Below are 19,269 nucleotides of genomic sequence, written 5' to 3'. Positions count from 1 at the left end.
GAGCTTTAAAATGCTGAACAGAAAGAAGCAGTATTTGCATAGGGAACTTGTCTTTGATGCGCAAGTGCTCAGCTGCCAAACTCAGCAGCGCTTCATGGGCAGCCGACCATTTTAAAGATTTCATTCTTGTTTACAGAGCTAATTAAGAATCTTCATAGTAGTCTTCTGAAATGACAGGATATCAAAATTACAGTGACTGCCTTGTGAATGGAAGGGTTTTACTGAATGCCTGACCAGGAGCAGAGGTGAAGAAAACTGCTAGCCTTAAAAAACAGAAAGCATGTAGAATACACATTCTTTTATAGTCTGTATTAAGTAAATATTTTAAATAATGGTTTGTTCATTTGCAGCATAGCTTATTCTGCTCGTTTAAGTACTTTCCCCAAGCAGTTCTGTTTGTTTAAAACAATGTTTGGTTTCCCATTAAAAAGTAAGCATTTGCCAATAGCTCTGTAGACGTACAATACTCTAATGAGTTCCATATGGCAGGATCACTCTAATAACATTGTTTTCTTTAAATTTTATTATTTTAGGAAGAAAAGGAGCTAGATACAGTAATCCTAGCATGTAGTGACTCAGTATATTATGCTTTAAATTTTTGTGGTCTTTGTCAAGTTGGTGAGACTGGAGGGTCATAGTAGTTCTTTCTGGCTGTAAAATCTATGAATATATTGTATTGATGCAAATCAGTACTGATGTAAGTAAGTAAGTATACAGAGAGCATCGGTTTCATTTTTAAATGAAGGGTTAAAGATGCATTTTTAACCATCTAGATATTCATACTAGGCTTTTATTTATTCTGTATATAAAACATACAGTTTCACCCAGAGACGTATCAATTATCCTCTTGGTATGATATACTGGGAACCCATTTGTGCAGGCACTTAGTCACAAATATGCTGCATGCTTATAAAAACCAGGCCTTAGGGATGTAGTGGATATGCATTAGGAAACTACTGTAATGATTTTAATTTTAAGATTAGTGCTTCTTTAGATTTCTGTAGACTACCTTAAAATGCAAGTCAAGAAAAAATGCATGAAAAGTATTACAAAACAAGTTTGTTGCTTTGTAACAGACCCTAAATCAAGAGTGTTTATTAGTAAGCTACCAGCAAATACCTTTTATTCTTTCAAAGGTTTTTATGAACAGTACGTCACAGTGCTAGTGTCAATTACATTCAAATGCCAGTTTCTAATGTTTCAAGCTTTCAGAGAAATAATAGGGAAAAAATGCTAAGAAAATGAAACTTAGATCTTTTCTAATAAAACGTTTTTGCGAGCATTTTGTCTCTTCAAGATGCTGTGACATCCTGCCCAGTTGAAGGAGCACACGACTTTAATTGCACGACTCATTCACTTTAAATATTTAATAACGCTTTTATTAGTTGCACTGAACCGGTGAAGTAAGATCTGCAGTATCTAGTGCTGGTCATAATTTTTATTCATCGTGGTTTAATAAGCATTATAATTACAGATTGAGGAAGAAATATGAGTTAGCTTTGTGGTTTTGCTTGGGACTCCTGTGCACGCCAGTATGATTGGAAAGGGTTATGCAAGCTCTGTGAGCGTAGCTGATCGTATTCAAATACACTGATGCAGGCTTCCCAATTCTGACACATTATTCTTCATATATAAGTAACTGCAGAAAAGATACTGCATAAAATTATGAGTCCTGACACTATTAACTCCATCTGGCTTAGCAGTGAAGTATGAAAATTTGAAGGCCAAGCGGACTTGAACTTGGCAGGTGTTCTAATGCATGCATTATCTGTGGAATTAGAATTCAACCATTTTTACCAACCATTTCGCATATTTGCTTGCAACTTGCACAAATAGCCAAGTTATTTAGAGTGAACAGTCAGTTAGGGAAGCTTTCATTTGGAGATTTCATCAGAGTTCAAGCTGAAAGACCATTTCTGGACAACATAAGCCCTTCAGGCTCCTTTCTAGAGTAAATATAAGTGATGATAATTTAGTATAACTTTCTCCCTTTTTAAAATTACAGGTATGACTATTTGCATGCTATTTGCGTTCTTATGTTTTAATGGGAGGTATAGCAGGGCAGACTAATATCTGGTGCATTTTTTAATGTTTTGTTAAAACATCATTTTTTCCTCATCAGCAACTTATGCGGGAGCGACAGCAGATGGCCAGCCGCCCCTTTGCTTCTGTCGATGTAGCACTGGAAGTAGGAGCTGAGCAAACAGACTTTCTACGAAGGCCATTAGAGGTAGGAACAGTGGTGCTGACAAGGGACCATTGTGATTTGCATATTTATATTGCTAGTCTCATCTGCATCTGCTTCTGAAACCAAACAGCATCTGATTACCTGGAGCTGACAAGTTTCAGCTACATATGTTATGCCATTTTCAAGGTGCATAGTTTTAATAGCATGACATGAGCTGTAACAAAAGCCACTGGAGAATCTATTAGCTTGGGCTGGAGTGACAGTCAGCTCACCTGGCGGTCCTTTTCTGATGGATGTGAGCTGAAGGATTGTAAGATGCAGGCATTAAGGAGGGAGCAAACCTCATGCTCAATCCTTCAAGTACACAATGCCCCCTAGTTAACATCTGTCTTAATTAACAGAGATTACAGCAAACAAACAAATAAATAAATAAGGCAGCTGTGAGTTGAATTTCAGTGTTGTGTTTTATATGTGCAGGTTTAAAGAATACAGAGTACGCTGCATATTTTCATTTGTAGATAATGGCTATTATACATTACTGCATTCTTTTATTGTAATTGCAGTACATTGGAAAAGAAATAATAATATGCAAGGCAATGTGATATTGGAATGGTGTAATAATGCATGAAATGGGTTCTGGAAGTTTCACCTGAAAATAGAGGACGAATTACAATATGTGGATAATAATGAATATCTAATCTAGGTTGGGCTTTGGGTAGCTCATAATCCTCTATTCCTTTACTTTTATTTACAATATTGTGTTTACAGTTATTACTTTATCTTATTTATGGTGGGACCTGAGAATGAGGTGTGATAGCTCTGAAATCTTTCAAGATTGTACTTTTCTTTTCATTGCTGCCAATTCCTCTTAAATTCAAAGCTTCTCTTACTTTTCTCAATAGCCTCTTTCAAAGGAAGATTAAATACACTCTATCAAATCTCTAAGGTTCATGGAGAAGTGAGCAATGTGAAAAACAGATTCATAGCAGAAAGAAAAAGAATCAGCTCTGGAGTACTTAGCAAATTGAAGCGCTCTGTCCTGCTACTGTATAGGAAGCAATCACAACTGTTCGTGCTGACGTAATTTAAATACTTGGAAAGATAATGCATAAAAATGCCATATCTATTTCAAACTTTGTTATTTTCTGATCAAATCCTAGAACCCCACATTCTTCACCAATATCACCATTTTTCTGTCTCGTTTTATCTTGGAACAGAAGACCTCTTGAGCTCCTCAGGCTGAGGACACAATGCACTGTAGTTAAAAGTTAACTTTCTTTGAATGTGATTTCATTGTTTCTATGCTGATATCTGGGAGCAATTTCTCTGTTGTCTTTTCAGAGGGAGGCAATGAGTGGAAGCTCAGGCATCCAACCTCTAATTCTGTACATACTGATTATTTAATTACACTTTAGAAGTAAACATCACAAGTTAACTGCCACATTTTCTTTTGTCGTATCTTTTATTTAGCACTAAAATAAGTAGATGCTAAAATATTTTAATTCCATTTTACAGTTTTTATTAGCTTTTTCTTCCTAGCCTAGCATTTTCTAGTAATTGTTTAGTATTCAGTATCCATAGTGTTTTTTTTTTCCTAATTAATACATAGTTATACACAGAATGAAGTCCATTCAGAGTTTCCTTGGAATTACAATATACTGATCTATATCAAAACAAAGCATTGTGCTGAGGATTAAATGAATGTGATTGAGGGTATTGATTGTCCTTTGATGTACATTCTGTAAGAAAGAGCTACATTAGCATCTATCCCAGGTCTCTCCTCCACTTGCAAAAGGACACTAAAAGTTCTAGTTGGCATTCTCTTCTTCATACTCAGCTGTCTTTCAGGTTGAAGGGAATTTGGATCACACATGTACTTCCAGGATACAATGCTTAAACAATAGGATAGTATGATGTAGCTATAACTTAATTTTGTTGTAGTAAGTTAGAATCATTAAATAATTTTAATAATTCTGTGATATTTGATGTCCATTGCGATCTTTTAAAGTTAGAGGTCTTTTGGTAAAAATGAGCAACAGGCAGTAACTCTCTTCAGAATGTTCCACCACCGTTACAGAGATCTTGCACTGATATACCAGGAGTTCCAGTTTCAATGGTGGTGCATTGCATCCCCTCACCTCATACTTCTATTGACATTGTAATAACTCCGGCACTTCCAATGACATTATATTGATCCACGGGTCCTTTGGGCACAGTGTAGTGTCATTGAACTGTAAGACTGCTGTTCCTTGATGTAATTTGGCTTACATGATGGTGGTTTTGTACAGCTGGTGTTCTACGTTAATACTGATAGGCTGATACATGTCAATATTCATATGAGTATCTACATGGTAATTCCAGTATGCCATTTGGTTAGCTTTTGGTTTATTATTTGCATTTATTTGTAAATATCCAGAGCAACTGTTTCACTGTGGAGTTTTAGTTTGCAGTAGTAAGGCATTTTTTGCCCATTGTTTGGAGAACATATCTAAAAAAGGTAAGAGTATGCTTATAGTACTTGAAATGATAGCCTAGCTAAGACACTTCTAATGCAACTGATAATATTTGGGTCTATTTTCAGATAGCTGTAATTTGCAACAGATTAAAATAAAATCCTGAAAACAAAGAGTTGAATCTCTGTTATTTTGGGCTTTTTTTTCTGCTTTGGAGTCATTACCAGCCAGTCTATCTTTCTTAATGTTTTTCCAACAAAATAACTCTGTCTGGATATTAACTCCTTCAAAAAACTTTAATCTGCATCATATTACTCCTATTTCCTGCTGTCTTAGTGGGTTTTCAAGCATTGGCAATAGCCTTTGCTCTTCCCAATTTAAACCGTATTGTTCATCAATCTTTACCTCTTCAGGCTGCCTTTCTATGTAACTGATTCACAACATGACATTAACAAGTCTCATCTTGTCATCCATTTTGTCATGTTGGCCTCATATCAACTACTAAGTACCTTATTGTCAGCTTAAATTTAACATGGAAGAAATCAAACTTAGTTTTTCCCTTGCTCTCCTTCCCTCTTGGTATCACATCAATGACTGTCTTGCTAATGATATTGATAGCATGGTAGTATCCTAAATCTGAATTTGTGAAGCAAAACCTATTCCTGCTGTGGCATGATATTCATGATACACAGTTGTCCTATTTAACCCATGCCAGCCCTAATCTGTGTCGTCTTCTGCTTCCTTTACGGTTGCCATTTCCCTACTCAGGAATGAGGAATCCACCCCTCACTCTTCTTTCTCAGTCTTGGGAAGAAAAAAGAGCAGCTGAAAGTTCCTCCAGTGGAGGAGAGGAAGGGAAGTCGGGAAGGCAGAGAACCTCTGCGTCCCAAGAGCAGAACGGGCAAGGATGGGTACAGAGAAGAGGCTGGTCTGCCCGCGAGCAGTTTCACATAGCACAGGCTGTTAAGGAGCAGAGTAAGAAAATACCAGAAGGAGCAACCTGATTTAGTTGAATATGTCCCTGCTTGTTGCAGGGGGTTGGACTAGGTGACCTTCGAGCGTCCCTTCCACGCCAAACTCTTCATGATTCTATGATGATATGACCCTGACAAGAGAAATATTTGGTGATACCACCATAATTTTTTCGATATCAGAAACATAAAAAACTAAAGTAGGATCATAGATCAACAGAAACAATGCTTCTTATCACTCAGTGCCCTCAATGTTAAAATGCTTTTTATTCCTTTAATTTATTTTTTTCTAGACATCTAAGCCATTTCCAGACTTGGTTGCTTTTTGCTGCTCAGTATATCCCAAAAGCTAAATCATTTAGGCTATCTTCATATTCTAAGGCTCCTTTAGGCAAATTTTTTTCCACACAATACAAATCACTCTTGAAAATTCACTTCCACTGCACTGCTGACAGTCATTTTAGTTAATCTATATGTTGAGTGAAAAATAATGAAAATGTTTTTTTCTGTCCTGCTTTGTCTAACTTTTGGGTATTTTTCAGCTCATTCAGAGCCCATGAGTTTTTGTGAAACATGGACAGATTTTTTCTTTAGGCCTGTGAGATAAAGTGGGCACTACTGTAAACTCTAAGGTGTGGTTATGCTACATCTCTGGACAGCAGCGTCTGCTGGGTTACATCTGCTGGAGTAGAGGCAGATGTGTTATTGCCTGCATAAAAACCAAGTGCAGATTTCCTCTTATGATATCTTTACAGTATAACTTGGATGTGGGTTGTTTGTTTGTTTTTTTTTTTTTTTTTTCAAATCGATGTGCTTTAATAATTATTTCTGCAGAAAAACATGCAGTAAGGCTGTCAATCATTTTTCTATCAAGTTACTGTGTTTCCTTTAGAATTGTCGCAGATACTAGATTGTTCTCTACTTCCGACAAGGTAAGATGATCTCAAGATTCTTGAATTGAAAATGAAATCTAACTTTGTTTCTCTAGCAAGCAGTAATATTTAGGATGCCTTAAATAAGTTTTGATTTTCAGGCACTTCTGATAATTCTGAAGTAAAGATAAGGCCATCATTTCTCATTTATTTGATTAAAGGAATTGGAAGCTATGAACTGACACCAGTAGCTATTGTTATACCAAGAATGGCTATTGGAAATGAGACTGACTTATTAAAACACTTTAAAATCCTGTACCAGATGTTTGTGTTTATACCAATCAGCTGTGTTGCTGGTTTCTCCTGCCAATAAGATTTCAGGATCTTTTAGCTTGCTTTACAAATAAAGTCTGTTAAGTTGTGTTCATTTTTTGTTTAATTTGAATAATGCAGTGAGTATTTCTTGAAACTGCAGCCTAAGCATACTTCATTATTTTGTACAAAAGGAAACTAGTTGTGTGCTTCATCAGCATTACACCTGCATTATTTTGATGACATAATGTCTAATACCAAGGAACAGACTCTCCCCAACTCTTTGTTACAGGTCATCACATTGCCCTTTGATATTCTCGTTTTCTGATTTTGGTCTCAATGTCAGAGGATAAATTCAGTCCCCTTTTAAGAAAGTAAAAATTTGTTGAGGAGAATGACGAAACTGTACCTATCTTGCTTTCGGTGACCATAAAGGCAATACATATTTGGCAACAGGATCTATCGAAGACCAGTGTACTTGCACTTCTTGCTTACTTAAGAAGTAGTGCTATATAATTTACAAAGTTGCAGATGGTGCTCACACAGGCTTATTGGGGAACTGAACTCTGGGAACTTCAGAGAAGTTATTTGTGTCCAATATTAATAATTTATTATAATTTTTGTTGAAGATGCAATCTGATTATTTATTGTTATGGTGGGGTAACTAGACATTATCCCACGTGATTTGTGGGAAAGCCAGACATTCTCCTGAATGGGGAAGGATTATTTCACTGGCTAATCCATGTTTCTATCTTTGTCATGGTTAGGGCTGAGGAAGGTGTAATGCCAAGTGTAGTATAAACCTGTGAACCTGTTCAGTCATAGTCACATAGAACAAGTTGCAAGGTGTTCTGAATGATTCCAGGGACTGCAAAAGCTGTAGCTGGACTCAAGGGACCAGAAACATAATTTAGAGAAACCTGCCCCATTCATGCTTTTTGATGTCATTCAGAAAAAAAGGCTGCACCATTTTTTGTAACCTGTCCCTTAGAAAGCTTTGGATATACATGTGAGGAGTTGCTGGTTTTAGAACTTTCAACACTGAGTTTGTAACTTTCCTAACTAATATTTTTCTGTCCTAGCAAAGCTGAGGTTTTTTACCCCTTGCTAATTCCAAGTTTGGATTAGCAATAATGTCCATATGTTATGTCTGTAAGCCAAACTCTGCTTGGCATTGGGAAGGTCTTCACAAAGAACTGTCTGGTCTGTGGCACTGCAGCTCAAGGAGGACCAGAGGAGAAAGAATCTAGATGAGAACAATGTGAGCAATCAGACTTAGAAAATGTAAGGAAAAGTCAAGGAAATTGGGGCAGACTATTGAAAGGAGTCAAAATAATAACCTTCAAATATGCAAAAGGTTAGTAGCAATCAGGAGGGCAACAATCTTTTCTTTGTGTGCACTGTAGGCAGCAAAGGTGTAATGGACTTAAATTGCAGTAGAGGAGATTTAGGCTGGATATCAGGAAACTCTTCCCATAATAAAACTGAATCACTGAAAGCAATTGCCTGGGGTAGTGGTGGAATTTCTTTTATTGGAAGCTCTTTAGAACAGGTTAACAAACATTTCTCAGGTACCATGTACCTATAGCTCCATTAGCTTCTCTCCTTTCAGCTGTCTTTATTACTATTCTGATTGCCACCTAGCTCTCCCTTCTGCATATTCTCTGAAAATTTTCCATTTCTGTTGTGTGAACATCTTAATTACCTTCACTGCACCATTAGTTTTCTGTTACTGAATATTTCTGACCCTTCTTTTCACTTTTGCTGTTTTCATTGATTCACATCCTCAGTTTTCTTCCAAGTTCAGAAACTGCTAAGTCATCTCTGACCCCCAGTATCTCTGTGACTTTAGGTCTGCCTAATAGGATCTACAATCCATTCCAGAATAGCTTCAATATTCTCCTTGAAGTCTGTATTCATGGGTGCAACTATTTTTATCTTAACCAGTGCATTACCATTTTTATAGCCTTTTGAAATCCATGCATCCTACCCTACTAGATCTGAGAGAAATGTAGTCTGATGATACACCTGACACTGAAGAGAAGAATCTGTATTGAATCAGATTTTCTATTTTTCTGTATTACTCAAACATCATTGCAGTCCGGTGCCTCAAGAACTCCAATATTTTTGCTACACTTTGACCTTGATGGCTCACTCCATTCTTTGCCCATTCCTTCAGTCCCATTCATCTGGAAAACTTTCTCCTAAACTATTGAGCCACTGTATTTTAAATCCTGCCTTCAAATCTGTTTTCTTCTTTGCAAATGATCTATTCACCTTGGGTATCCTTTTGTGATATCATGTGTGAGGGATGTTATTTCATACAGAAAATTTGCATTTGGTAGTTCTTCCATTAGAGAAAAGTATTTATCTGAAAGCAGACTTGTTTGGTCCCTTCAGTAACTTATTCCTCATATAATGAACTGTTTTTCATTCAGTAAGAATTTTAGATTTCACACTATTTAATTCCTCTTTCAGTGGTCCTGTGCAACAGTGTAGCTCTACCCAATTAAATGTCTTTACATTTGCATAAGATTTTTGTTGCTTCTCTCTAGATTTATGTCTAGCAATCTGTGAATGTTCTGAGCCTGTGATTCTGAACAAATACTTAGTCTAGTTGATCATGCAGACTGGTCACAGCTATGATTTTTTGTGTGTGTTATGTATACTAACTCAGTGTATTCAGTGTTCAATTTCTTGCACAGAATCGAGTGAACAATGTTTTAAGATTTATAAGTAATAGTCTTCTACTTTGGCATATGGAAGATCTAAAATAGTCTTAGAAGTGATGCCTGGGAATAGCCACACCATTTTTTCATTTAGACCAAATATTTTTGTGTATGTTTATTGCTAAAATGTATTCTAACACCTCAAAACTTTTTGATGTTTTGACATAGTCCTTAAATTCAATAAAGTTTTGAAAAATATTCTAGATTAGTTCTGGAAAGTGCCAGTCTCTAAATTTACAGAAAACACATTTTTATTCCCCTTATTCTCTTGTTTGCTTGCTTATTTCTGTTGAGTCAATTTATCTTCATGAGCAAACAAACATTGTAAGAGTGCCTTACGCATGATGTATAGGAGATTTTTCTACATGCAGCTTGATGTCCTAGTATTTCGTACGAATAAGTGTGTAAAGCCTTTGCTTATTAGCTTATGAGCTCTAAGATCTGTGTATTCACAATTAGTTCTGAAAACCTGATTTTGTTAAGTTCTTTTGACAAAAATGTGTCTTTCCACTTCACAAAATTTATTTGGCACATATGCTGCATAATCAGATGACTATAGAAATTGTGTGGATATAAATATATGATTTGTGTTGAACAAAATTGCCAACAAATTTAATGCTCAGTTGGAACAATTAGCAGGAATTTTCGCTGACTAGCTAAATGTAGGTGTTTCAGTGGTATTGGCATGCTGTGAATAGAAATTGTTAAATTATTGTGTTGCACATAGTTGCAAATTGAAAGTATCAAAATAAATATTCTGATTGTTTTCAAGCAGAAGTGTTTAGTTGTGTCTGAAAGACACTGTACATGTCTTATCTTCATGAAAATTAATAAATACAATTTTTCCAACATCCTATTTCATGAAGTAGATAGATACAAAATTTAGTGAATGCAGAGCGTATAGTATGTACCTCAAATTTTGTCTTTGAACAATGCTTGCTTATAGGAATCTTTCCTTTGGATGGCAAATCCATGATAATGAGATTCTTTCCAGAATTGTTTAAACTGAACATAACTAAAAAGCACATAGAGTGAGTTTTTCCTCAGTTTGATTGACTGGGCTTTTCCGTGCACCTGATTTGCACATGCCATTTTCTAACAGGCTGCTCTTTCTCATTGTGTATATATTTTCTTAGTATTTCTTTTGATTTTAGCTCAAAAGTTACTTCTCATCTTTAAAGTAGGACATTTCTCTCTTTAAAAGGAAAGGAGAATAAGAAAAAAAAATAGATACAGAAACTATAGCATTTCATCAGCTATTTCCCATGTTTCTAGGTGGAATTGGCTACTGTATAGCATTGTTAGATATTTGGCAACCTGTAGTCCTTGGCTTTGCTTTAGAGGCTCTACCTGTGTGCCATTCCCTAGCTCCGTACTTGAACTTCAGTTCTTCCTGCCAACAACAATACATATTTGAAACCAGAGAAGACTGGATGCTTCTTTCTTTGCTTCATAGAACTTGATGGCCTGCATGTAGTGTTGGACAATCTAACAGGTTATGGCAGTTTTCACTGAAGTTTTCTTGTTCCATAACTTCTGACAAACTAAGTTGAGTCTGAATTCATACTCATTAATTAATTGTATAGAAGGCAATGCACCTGCCCTGATCAGCAGGTGCTTAAACCTCACCTAAACTCCAGAGAGACATCCAATGTGCTTGCTTTCCAAGACTGTTCAACTCAACAGGCACTTTCCTACTTGGTCTACAGACTCGGCTTTCAGAGAGCTATTAATTAAATTTTGCTTGAGTCCGCACAAAAGGCTGAAATATTATGTCTGGTCAGGACAACAACTTAATTTCAATGATGCACAAAATCTTGCACAAAAATATAATGAAAATAGCGTTTATCCATGAGGTAAGAAAGCCCTAAGGTTTCTACCTCTGCTTTGCCAGTGAATGGAATCCATCCTTTATAACTTACATACCCAGCCTCCTCATAGCCTCTTTGAAATTTTGGGTTCCTCACAACAAAGAAGTAATCTAATCTACCTGCAATTACTACCATAGCTTTCCAAACAATCTGTGAAAAAGTAAACTGTGAAAATGAGGTAGAAAGCCCTAAGCCTGTGGGGGACTATACCCAAGTAACCCCAGGTATCCTGTGGGATTAATCGGGTGGTGAAAGGAGAACAGAATAGAGGGAATCTGACTGCTCATGTGACCTGGGCGCTTCTCTGGAAAGGGGCAGATGTGAAATGTTCCTTATAGGTAGGATCCAGAGCTCCAGGATGTGCTTTTTCCATCTCATTGTCTAATTTTCGTTCTGCCTGCTGAGCTTCGGGTATCATGGCTCTTGAATTTCTGGTTGCATTGTGGCTCAATTAGAAGACAGAAGGAGCATGTTCCTGTTTAGGGAGATGATGAGCTGTCTGGACTAAGTAGAGCCTGAAGCGTGGCTTTCTCCTTACCTGGATCAGGATCACCATTCTGATGTCTGCTCTACTGTACCAAAGGCACATGTGGGTCCCACTCTCATTATGTACCCATTATCACAGCTGTGGGAATTTTATATAAGTGTTGTGCATAGCATTCCTTCTTGTTCCCTGTGTTCTCAGTGGGAGAGGAGGAGGCCTATTTTTCACAGTTTACTTTTTCACAGATTGTTTGGAAAGCTATGGTAGTAATTGCAGATAGATTAGATTACTTCTTTGGTGTGACGAACCCAAAATTTCAAAGAGGCTATGAGGAGGCTGGGTATGTAAGTTATAAAGGATGGATTTCATTTACTGGCAAAGCAGAGGTAGAAACAAAAAGCTTTAAGTGTTAGTTTCAGTAATAATCTCAAGAATTTTCTTATCACAGAAAATACTGTAATATTAGAACTTCAAAATGAGGGGGCTCCATCAGGATTTAGGGCCCAATAGTATGATTCTTTTAACAGTCCTGAAGGAGCCTTGTCCTCGTACATTGTCTTTTGGAAATCAAAAGATTATGAATGGTATACTGCAGTAAAGTAGAAGCTGCAGTAAAGCAGAAGTTACAAAGGCAGTTAGACTGCAGTGAAGTTGGGAACATCAGTAAGATTTTATCAGACCCATCTTCACAAAGGAATTCCTTTTAAAAGTAAGCAATATTTGTGATATGTGATCACTTCCAGTTAAAAATGTAGTGTACTTTACAAATCTATTAGAGCTTCCTATAACAAAGACTGTAAAATGTTATTGTTCATTAGGGTGAAGTAGTAAAGTTTTTTAACAGATATGAATGAAATACAATTTTCCTTTTTTAATCTTTGGTATATATTCAGGACATTGGAATTATGTTTTAGGGTAGAATCTTGCTATTCCTTACATTATATCCTTGGCAAGATGACCTTTTTCTTATCTTTATTATCCAGCTTTCAGTAAGAACCTGAAAAGTTTGAAGACACTTGCTGTCAGCTTCTTGTCTCAACTGTTTAGGCCTTTGAAAAAGATGCATCAATATTGAACGAGCTGGAGTTAATAAAGTTATTCTGTTCTACAAGAAACGTAATGGTTGTTAAAGGAAAAGCCACTGGGTTTTTTGAAAAGTAGACAAGCAATCTATTTTATGCTGTGAAGTTTTTTCATATGGTAAGGATCAGGAGGAATCAACTGTACCCTTCTGAACACACTTTAATATCAATTGATGTGCAGACAAGAAAGGCATTATCCAGTGACTCACAAACATAATTTGTGTTTTGCAGCACAAAACACACAAGTGTAGGACACTCTAAGATCACCACTAAATATACCAAGAGACACTGACATGACTTTGGCAATGAGATCCGGTGAGATCATTTTCCTCTGGGTACATGGATGCTGTAAAGTACATATTTCAATTTTTTGCGTGAAGAATATTAAAAGAAATAAAATATATTGCCATTATATAAACAGCACCAGCCAAACATCATAAATTGAATATGCATTAAAAAGATCTGCAAAACTTACTGTCGTTTGCTTCTATGTACCTTCAGGGCTTAATCATGAATGTTATTTGAATGACATTCTTCCATCACTCACTTGCTGAACTCAGAAAAGGTAGAGATGCACCAGATCCAAATCCAGCACAGTTTGTATCTGCTTGAGCAGATCTTTGTATCTGCTAGAGCAGATACAAACCAGGCTACTGAAATAGTACACCTATTTTAATGGATTTATTGAGGAATAGTGAATTTGTGTGTATGCTTAAATGCAGAGTAATTGCAGGAGTATATATTTTTTTAAGTTGAAAACAAGTTTTATTTTTCTCATTTCCCAGTACAATTAAGTGGTAGAAGTAGTACTACAATCTGAATATTTAATTTGCTTTTTTACCAAAATAGTTACAGCATCTCTTTCTGTTCTAGTAGGAAACTTTCATGGACAATATCCATTGAAGTGAGTGCAAAATGCAGTGTTGTTATGATCTAGCATCAGTTTATAAACAGCTGGACACTATTTTGCAAAATAAATAGCTAAAGGTGATTTTAAATAATTTTCTCTAACCCAGATGTCTGTCTTACTAGTGACTTTCTTTAAATTATATGAAGAGGTAGCAGATCAAGGTGAAAAGGAAGCAAGAGGAGACCTGGAAGGGGTGCACGAACAATATAGGGCCCCAAAGAAAAGCAATAAGTAATGTGGGTCCATACAGGAAGAAGCATTAGGAGCAACAGTTAAATATCCATAAAATGCACAAAATACACATCCAGAAAATGGCACAAAACTGCTCCTGTATCTCCCCTAATGTGAACTCTGCACTGAGTAACATGTTGATAAAATTTGCATGCAACCCAAACCATATTTTGCAAAGCCTCTTAGACATGGTGCTAGAGTTTGCATATGCACTGCATATGGCCATTGATATTCACAAGAGGAAATGGCATGATAAGAGTGCATTTAGTGCAGTAGTGGGTGATGTCAAGCTTTCTTTCGTTTGATGTATTTGTTTTGCCTTGCATTTATGTGAGAGCGGGCAGAGTCAGAGAAACTTGTCTAGAATTTGGGGTAAATGATAAGGAGGTTTGTGAAAGTCTGCAGACCAAGTAATAGTTCAGTAACATTTTTGACATAATCCTAAGGAACTTATGTTTCCTGTGATACTTAGAATTGGTCTTCTTCCAAAAAGTTCGTTGTGAAAGATGAGAAAAGGAAAAAAAAAGTTTAATCACAGACCTTTATGCAGTGTTTTAGATGTGCCATCTTAGCCAATGAGTATTCTGAGGATAAGGTCTGAAACCTGGAATTTATATTCTTTAGAAACCCAGCACAGAAAGCAATGGGTGGTCTGACATTTTTACAGCAATCTCTGCAACAGCCTTTGCTACTGAGGTGCACTGTTACTGTTTCAGATAGTTTTTCAAAGGGCTTAAAACGTCCAAGTGTATCATAGAACTGTAGTTGATGTGAGAGGTGAAAATAATATAAATCAACTCATTATCTTCCAGAATGTGGGGCAACAACTTTAAATCAATGGAGAGAGGTAGAAAGCATTACTCAGAAATGCTGCTTAATGAGTTCTGGGCCTGAATAAGAAATTCAAAAGCTCTTCTGTACAATGGGTTATATTGGTCATTGTTTGGTACATCTTCTGTGTAACTGTAGGGTCTTCCAAATGCTTTTTCCTACTCACCTCTGCTTGCCCAGCTTTAACTCTGACCAGCTTTTAATCAGTGTGCAGATATTCTCCAAGCACCATTCTGTTTGAATGTTTCTAAGGAACAGGATTCCACAAACTCACTAGCCCTTGTTCAAATTTTTGCCCTCATTGTGAAAAGCCTTTTCTTACTATCTCATCAGAATCTACTTTCTTGCAGCTTCTTTCTGCTGCTCGTTTTCTTACCCCTGTGAGAATAGCGTTGCATAATTGGAGTCAGCAATAAGATCCCACCTTCGCCATCTGCTCTTAAGACTGAACAAATCCTGTGCTGTCAGGCTTTCCTCCTGACTTCCAGGCCACCTGTATCTCACTGTTTTGACAACAGTCTTGCTAAAGTTGAGATTAATGCCACCCACTGCTGTATTCAACTGAGCCAGTCATACCATCACCAAAAATAACCAGGTTGATGTGGCAAGCTTTGCCTTTCATAAATCCATGCTGCTGTTCCTAACAAAATTCTTGTCCTTCATAAGCCAGGACAGGGCTTCTAGGAGGATTTCCTTTATAGTTTTCCCAGGGAAGCAGGCTGGCCAGGCTGATCTTCCTTCTTTCCCTTCTTAAACGTGTCTGTAACATTTGCCTTTTTACAGGGATCAGGAACCTCCTCTGATCACCATGACCAAAGTTGATAGCTTTTTCTCAATGGCATTGGTCAGTTCCCTCAGTATCCTATCTGGTCCTGTGGACTTGTCTACATTTGCTTAAGTGGTCCCCAGCTCATTATTTCTCTGCTATGGGTATTATGTGTACTCCCTACTAACTCAACCAGACGAAAATCATTAGCAAAAACCAAAGTCTGTGTTGCTCCCGGATTTCAGGCTTTTTCTGTGTGCATAGAATATTGGATATGAAGTTCTCACATAAACTAGAGCAGCTGTGACATTAATTTAATCAAAAAAGTGCAGTGAAGGCACTTTGTTCAGTAGCAGCATGTAGAAGTGGTCAGTGTCTGCTTTTCTGCTGCTATTTCTTGGTGAGACATACTTCCTGAGTTTTTTTCTTCCTGAGACATCCTGTAAATTCCATATTTTTTTCCCAAATTCTACATTTTAGTAGGTGCAATGAATACTTTTGTATGCTATGCACAGTATTTTTTTAAGATTGTGTTGAAATTTTGGCAGTGCATGTGCAGTTACAAAACACAGTTATGAGTTTGCAGCTCATGTATGGTGAGAAGAGTTCAGTTTTTTGAGGCTTTTGTTTTTTAAGAGGCTTTGTGGTAAAATGAGTTCTCAGGATAACAAACCTGAAAGGGTTAATGAAGATCCCACTCACAGGCTTTTACTTATCCTCAGCTTTGACCAATTAGCCAATTAGAACCAGCAGCTGTAAAAGGTGCAAATAAATAACAAATTTGCAGGCTCTTCTAAAAAAAGCTGTGGAGTTGTGCTGAGAGATTCTGAAGAACTTTGTGTGGAGAGCAATGGTTGCCCATGGAAAGCAGCCCTGGAAACTCGGTGAGCTGTGGAAATAAAAATCCCCCTTTTTCTTCTTTAGCACAGAGTGGTCTGGCCGGAGTTCAGTAAAGTTAAAGTGAATTGTACTAAAGCTGCTTGCTGTACAAATTGGCAATTCTGGTTTAGTTCTTCAAAGAGGAAACAAAAGAAAAATAGATTTCAAGTACCTATTACTAAGAGTAAATGAGGAAAATGTTTTTCTTTTCATGTCTGATTTTGTCTGCTAGGTTTTTCCTTCTTTCTTCTTTTTCTTGGTAATATGTCAATCATAGTTTTTCTTATTTGTGTGTGCCACCAGCACTTTAAGAGAGCCCACTATTAAAAGTCATCTCTCTTTCATGTGTGTTGAGACTCTTTTGCTAGTGTCTCCTCTGAAGCTTTCCAGGTAGATGTAACTTTTCTCCCCACTGTGGTGTTTTGTTTTGTTTTATTTCGATTTTCAGGAAATAGGCTGGCCAGTCGTCTTAATCACATTAAAGTTTCACTTTAATAGGCAGTACCTGATTTTTGGAATAGGTGTGCTCATCTCTGCCACATCATAAAGGTATCATCTTCTTTCAGTGGTTTATTGACATCTTTTAGTCCTTTAAGCGTCTAGACTGCATATTTAAGGTCAGCGGGTCTCTTAACAAATATAATTGATACAGACAAACATCCGAATAGCATAAACTGTATATTATTACTGGCTCCGGTTGTCAAGCACAGATTGTGGCATTTTGTACTTTTGGGTACTGTGGTGTGAGTCATGCCAACTACCTTTCTCCTAAGCATGTTGGATCACTAAGCTATATGAACAAAAGAGTCACTGTGTTAAGAGTATGTTCTAATTGCTTTCACAGAAGATGTGGTCATGGAGTCTGCACCCATGTTTAGTAGCATCCTTCTAATCTGTCTTCTGATTAGTTTTAGCAATCACTTTGTGTTTGTTCACATGTAACTAGCATCATGTCTTTTTCAACTCATCTTACAGATAAATTGTGTGTCAATCATTGCTATATATTAACTTGCAGCTGTGAATAGTGTAATGCATGTCCTAATCTTTCAAACAGATTCACGTGCAGTCCTTCTAAAAGTAGTCCATCTGACTTAACTGTGCCTGCCTACTTCTTTTTAAGTATGTTCATAAAATCTAGCAGGATCGATTTTATACTCAGTTGCACTTTGATATAATTTAGAAACAGAATTACTTGTGTGACTATTGTATCTGTATCTTGGGAGCAAACTCTTGATCACATGATATCAAACTGCTTTGGAAAATGGAGAAATGTTTATTTTGGAAAGTGACTCTTGTTAAGTACAAATACTTAAAGCAAAAGTAATTAATTACTCAACCTGCAAATTGAGAAACTGTCCTCTGTATGTGATTGGATCTTACTAATATAGACCACTGATCTACTTTGGATATTTTAATCTTCAATGAATGCGATAACAGATTTATTAAGCATTAGTATTGGTAACCTTTTCCTCAGTTGGAAGTTTCAGTGAAGGCAGAGTATTAACAATTATGAGGTACATAGTGAATCTTCTAAAATTTATATTCAGAAATTCACTGTCACTAATTTCACGCGATCATAAGCAAGTTAAAGTCAATGTGACACAAGGAAGGATACTCAACTGTCTCATCTTTAACAAATGACAGTAATTAGCCATATTTCAAGCAAAAGATAAGATAGCACAGATAAGAAAGTTCATATTTCATGCAGTGTCTGTTCCCAGAGATGTAAGGCCAAACGAACTCTCATGTTACGCTCCTTTAAAAGCTCTTCTGTCACAGAATGTTAGATTAAAATGCTGCTTGTAAAATAAGTTTTAAGGCAGAGGAAACTCTTGAAAATTGATGGCTTTAGTGGGCAGTCTGCATTAGTTTTTACTTTGATAAGGACTAAAGGATTGCTCATGGGAGTTAAAGCAAGCCTGTGCATTCTTGTTGTGTTGTCCTTCCTGCTGCCAGTAAGGAATTGGCAGTTTGATTTGGTCACTTCCACAGTGACTCAAACAGGAACAGCTTTGTCTTTTTAAATAGACTGCAAATAAAACAATTCTCAGGTATCTAAAAATTCTTTGTTGCTTATAAAGCCTTGTGTGCATCACTGACCTTATGATATAGGGGCCTTGGCAACTATCTGTGCAATGGGAATGAGACTTCACACATTGAGCAAAGATCAAAATCTTTCCCTTTCAAGACTACAGTGGTCTGAGGATCAATAACAAATAGCTGATTAATACTGCAAGGTCCCAGTCTCCAAAATCGTGAATAGGTTGAGTAGCTGGTAAATACATTTGATTCCATTTACCTGCCATAAATAAAAGGGTAGAAAGTTGTGCAAAGAGAAATGGCGAGTGATGGAGTGATTTAAAGCTATGACATAAGCCAAGTCCTGCCCACTGCAGTAGCTTCAATAAGTAACGTATCTATACAACTGTTGCAAAGTATCAAAGGGGGAAACATAAATGTACATGTCCTTTATGCAAAGCATTCCTGTGTGATCACAAAATGCATGTAATACAGGTGAGTGAGACAGGTGGTGCATTTTGGAGGGCAGTGGTAGTAAGAAAGCTGTGGAGCAACTGTTGTTACAGTGCTGGGAACATGCACACAAATGAAGTGTAGAATGGGTGCCGTCTACTGTTACAAAGGGACATCAGCTTGAAAAAGATGGACACAAACCAGTTTATACTGCTTAG

General features: G+C 36.8%; 1 protein-coding gene across 6 annotated transcripts in view; it reads left to right on the top strand.

Moving 5' to 3' along the window:
• Positions 1-19,269, top strand: part of ATRNL1 (attractin like 1) — a 488,569-nt gene that overhangs the window by 359,074 nt on the left and 110,226 nt on the right. For 4 of the 6 annotated variants that reach the window (XR_010473420.1, XR_010473421.1, XM_005508196.3 and 1 more), the window contains one exon: positions 2,123-2,230. The exons of the other annotated variants lie outside the window; for them this stretch is intronic. Coding sequence is in view for 2 of the 4 variants with exons in the window: in XM_005508196.3 (XP_005508253.2) it covers positions 2,123-2,230 (108 nt within the window). In the remaining 2 variants the exon portion in view is untranslated. The remainder of the gene's footprint in view (positions 1-2,122; positions 2,231-19,269) is intronic. 6 annotated transcript variants of the gene reach the window in all.

Source organism: Columba livia, chromosome 6, assembly GCF_036013475.1.
Source record: "Columba livia isolate bColLiv1 breed racing homer chromosome 6, bColLiv1.pat.W.v2, whole genome shotgun sequence".
Taxonomy (NCBI): domain Eukaryota; kingdom Metazoa; phylum Chordata; class Aves; order Columbiformes; family Columbidae; genus Columba; species Columba livia.
The sequence above is the reverse complement of the archived record's forward strand: the minus strand, read 5'-3'. Positions and strand labels throughout refer to the sequence as shown.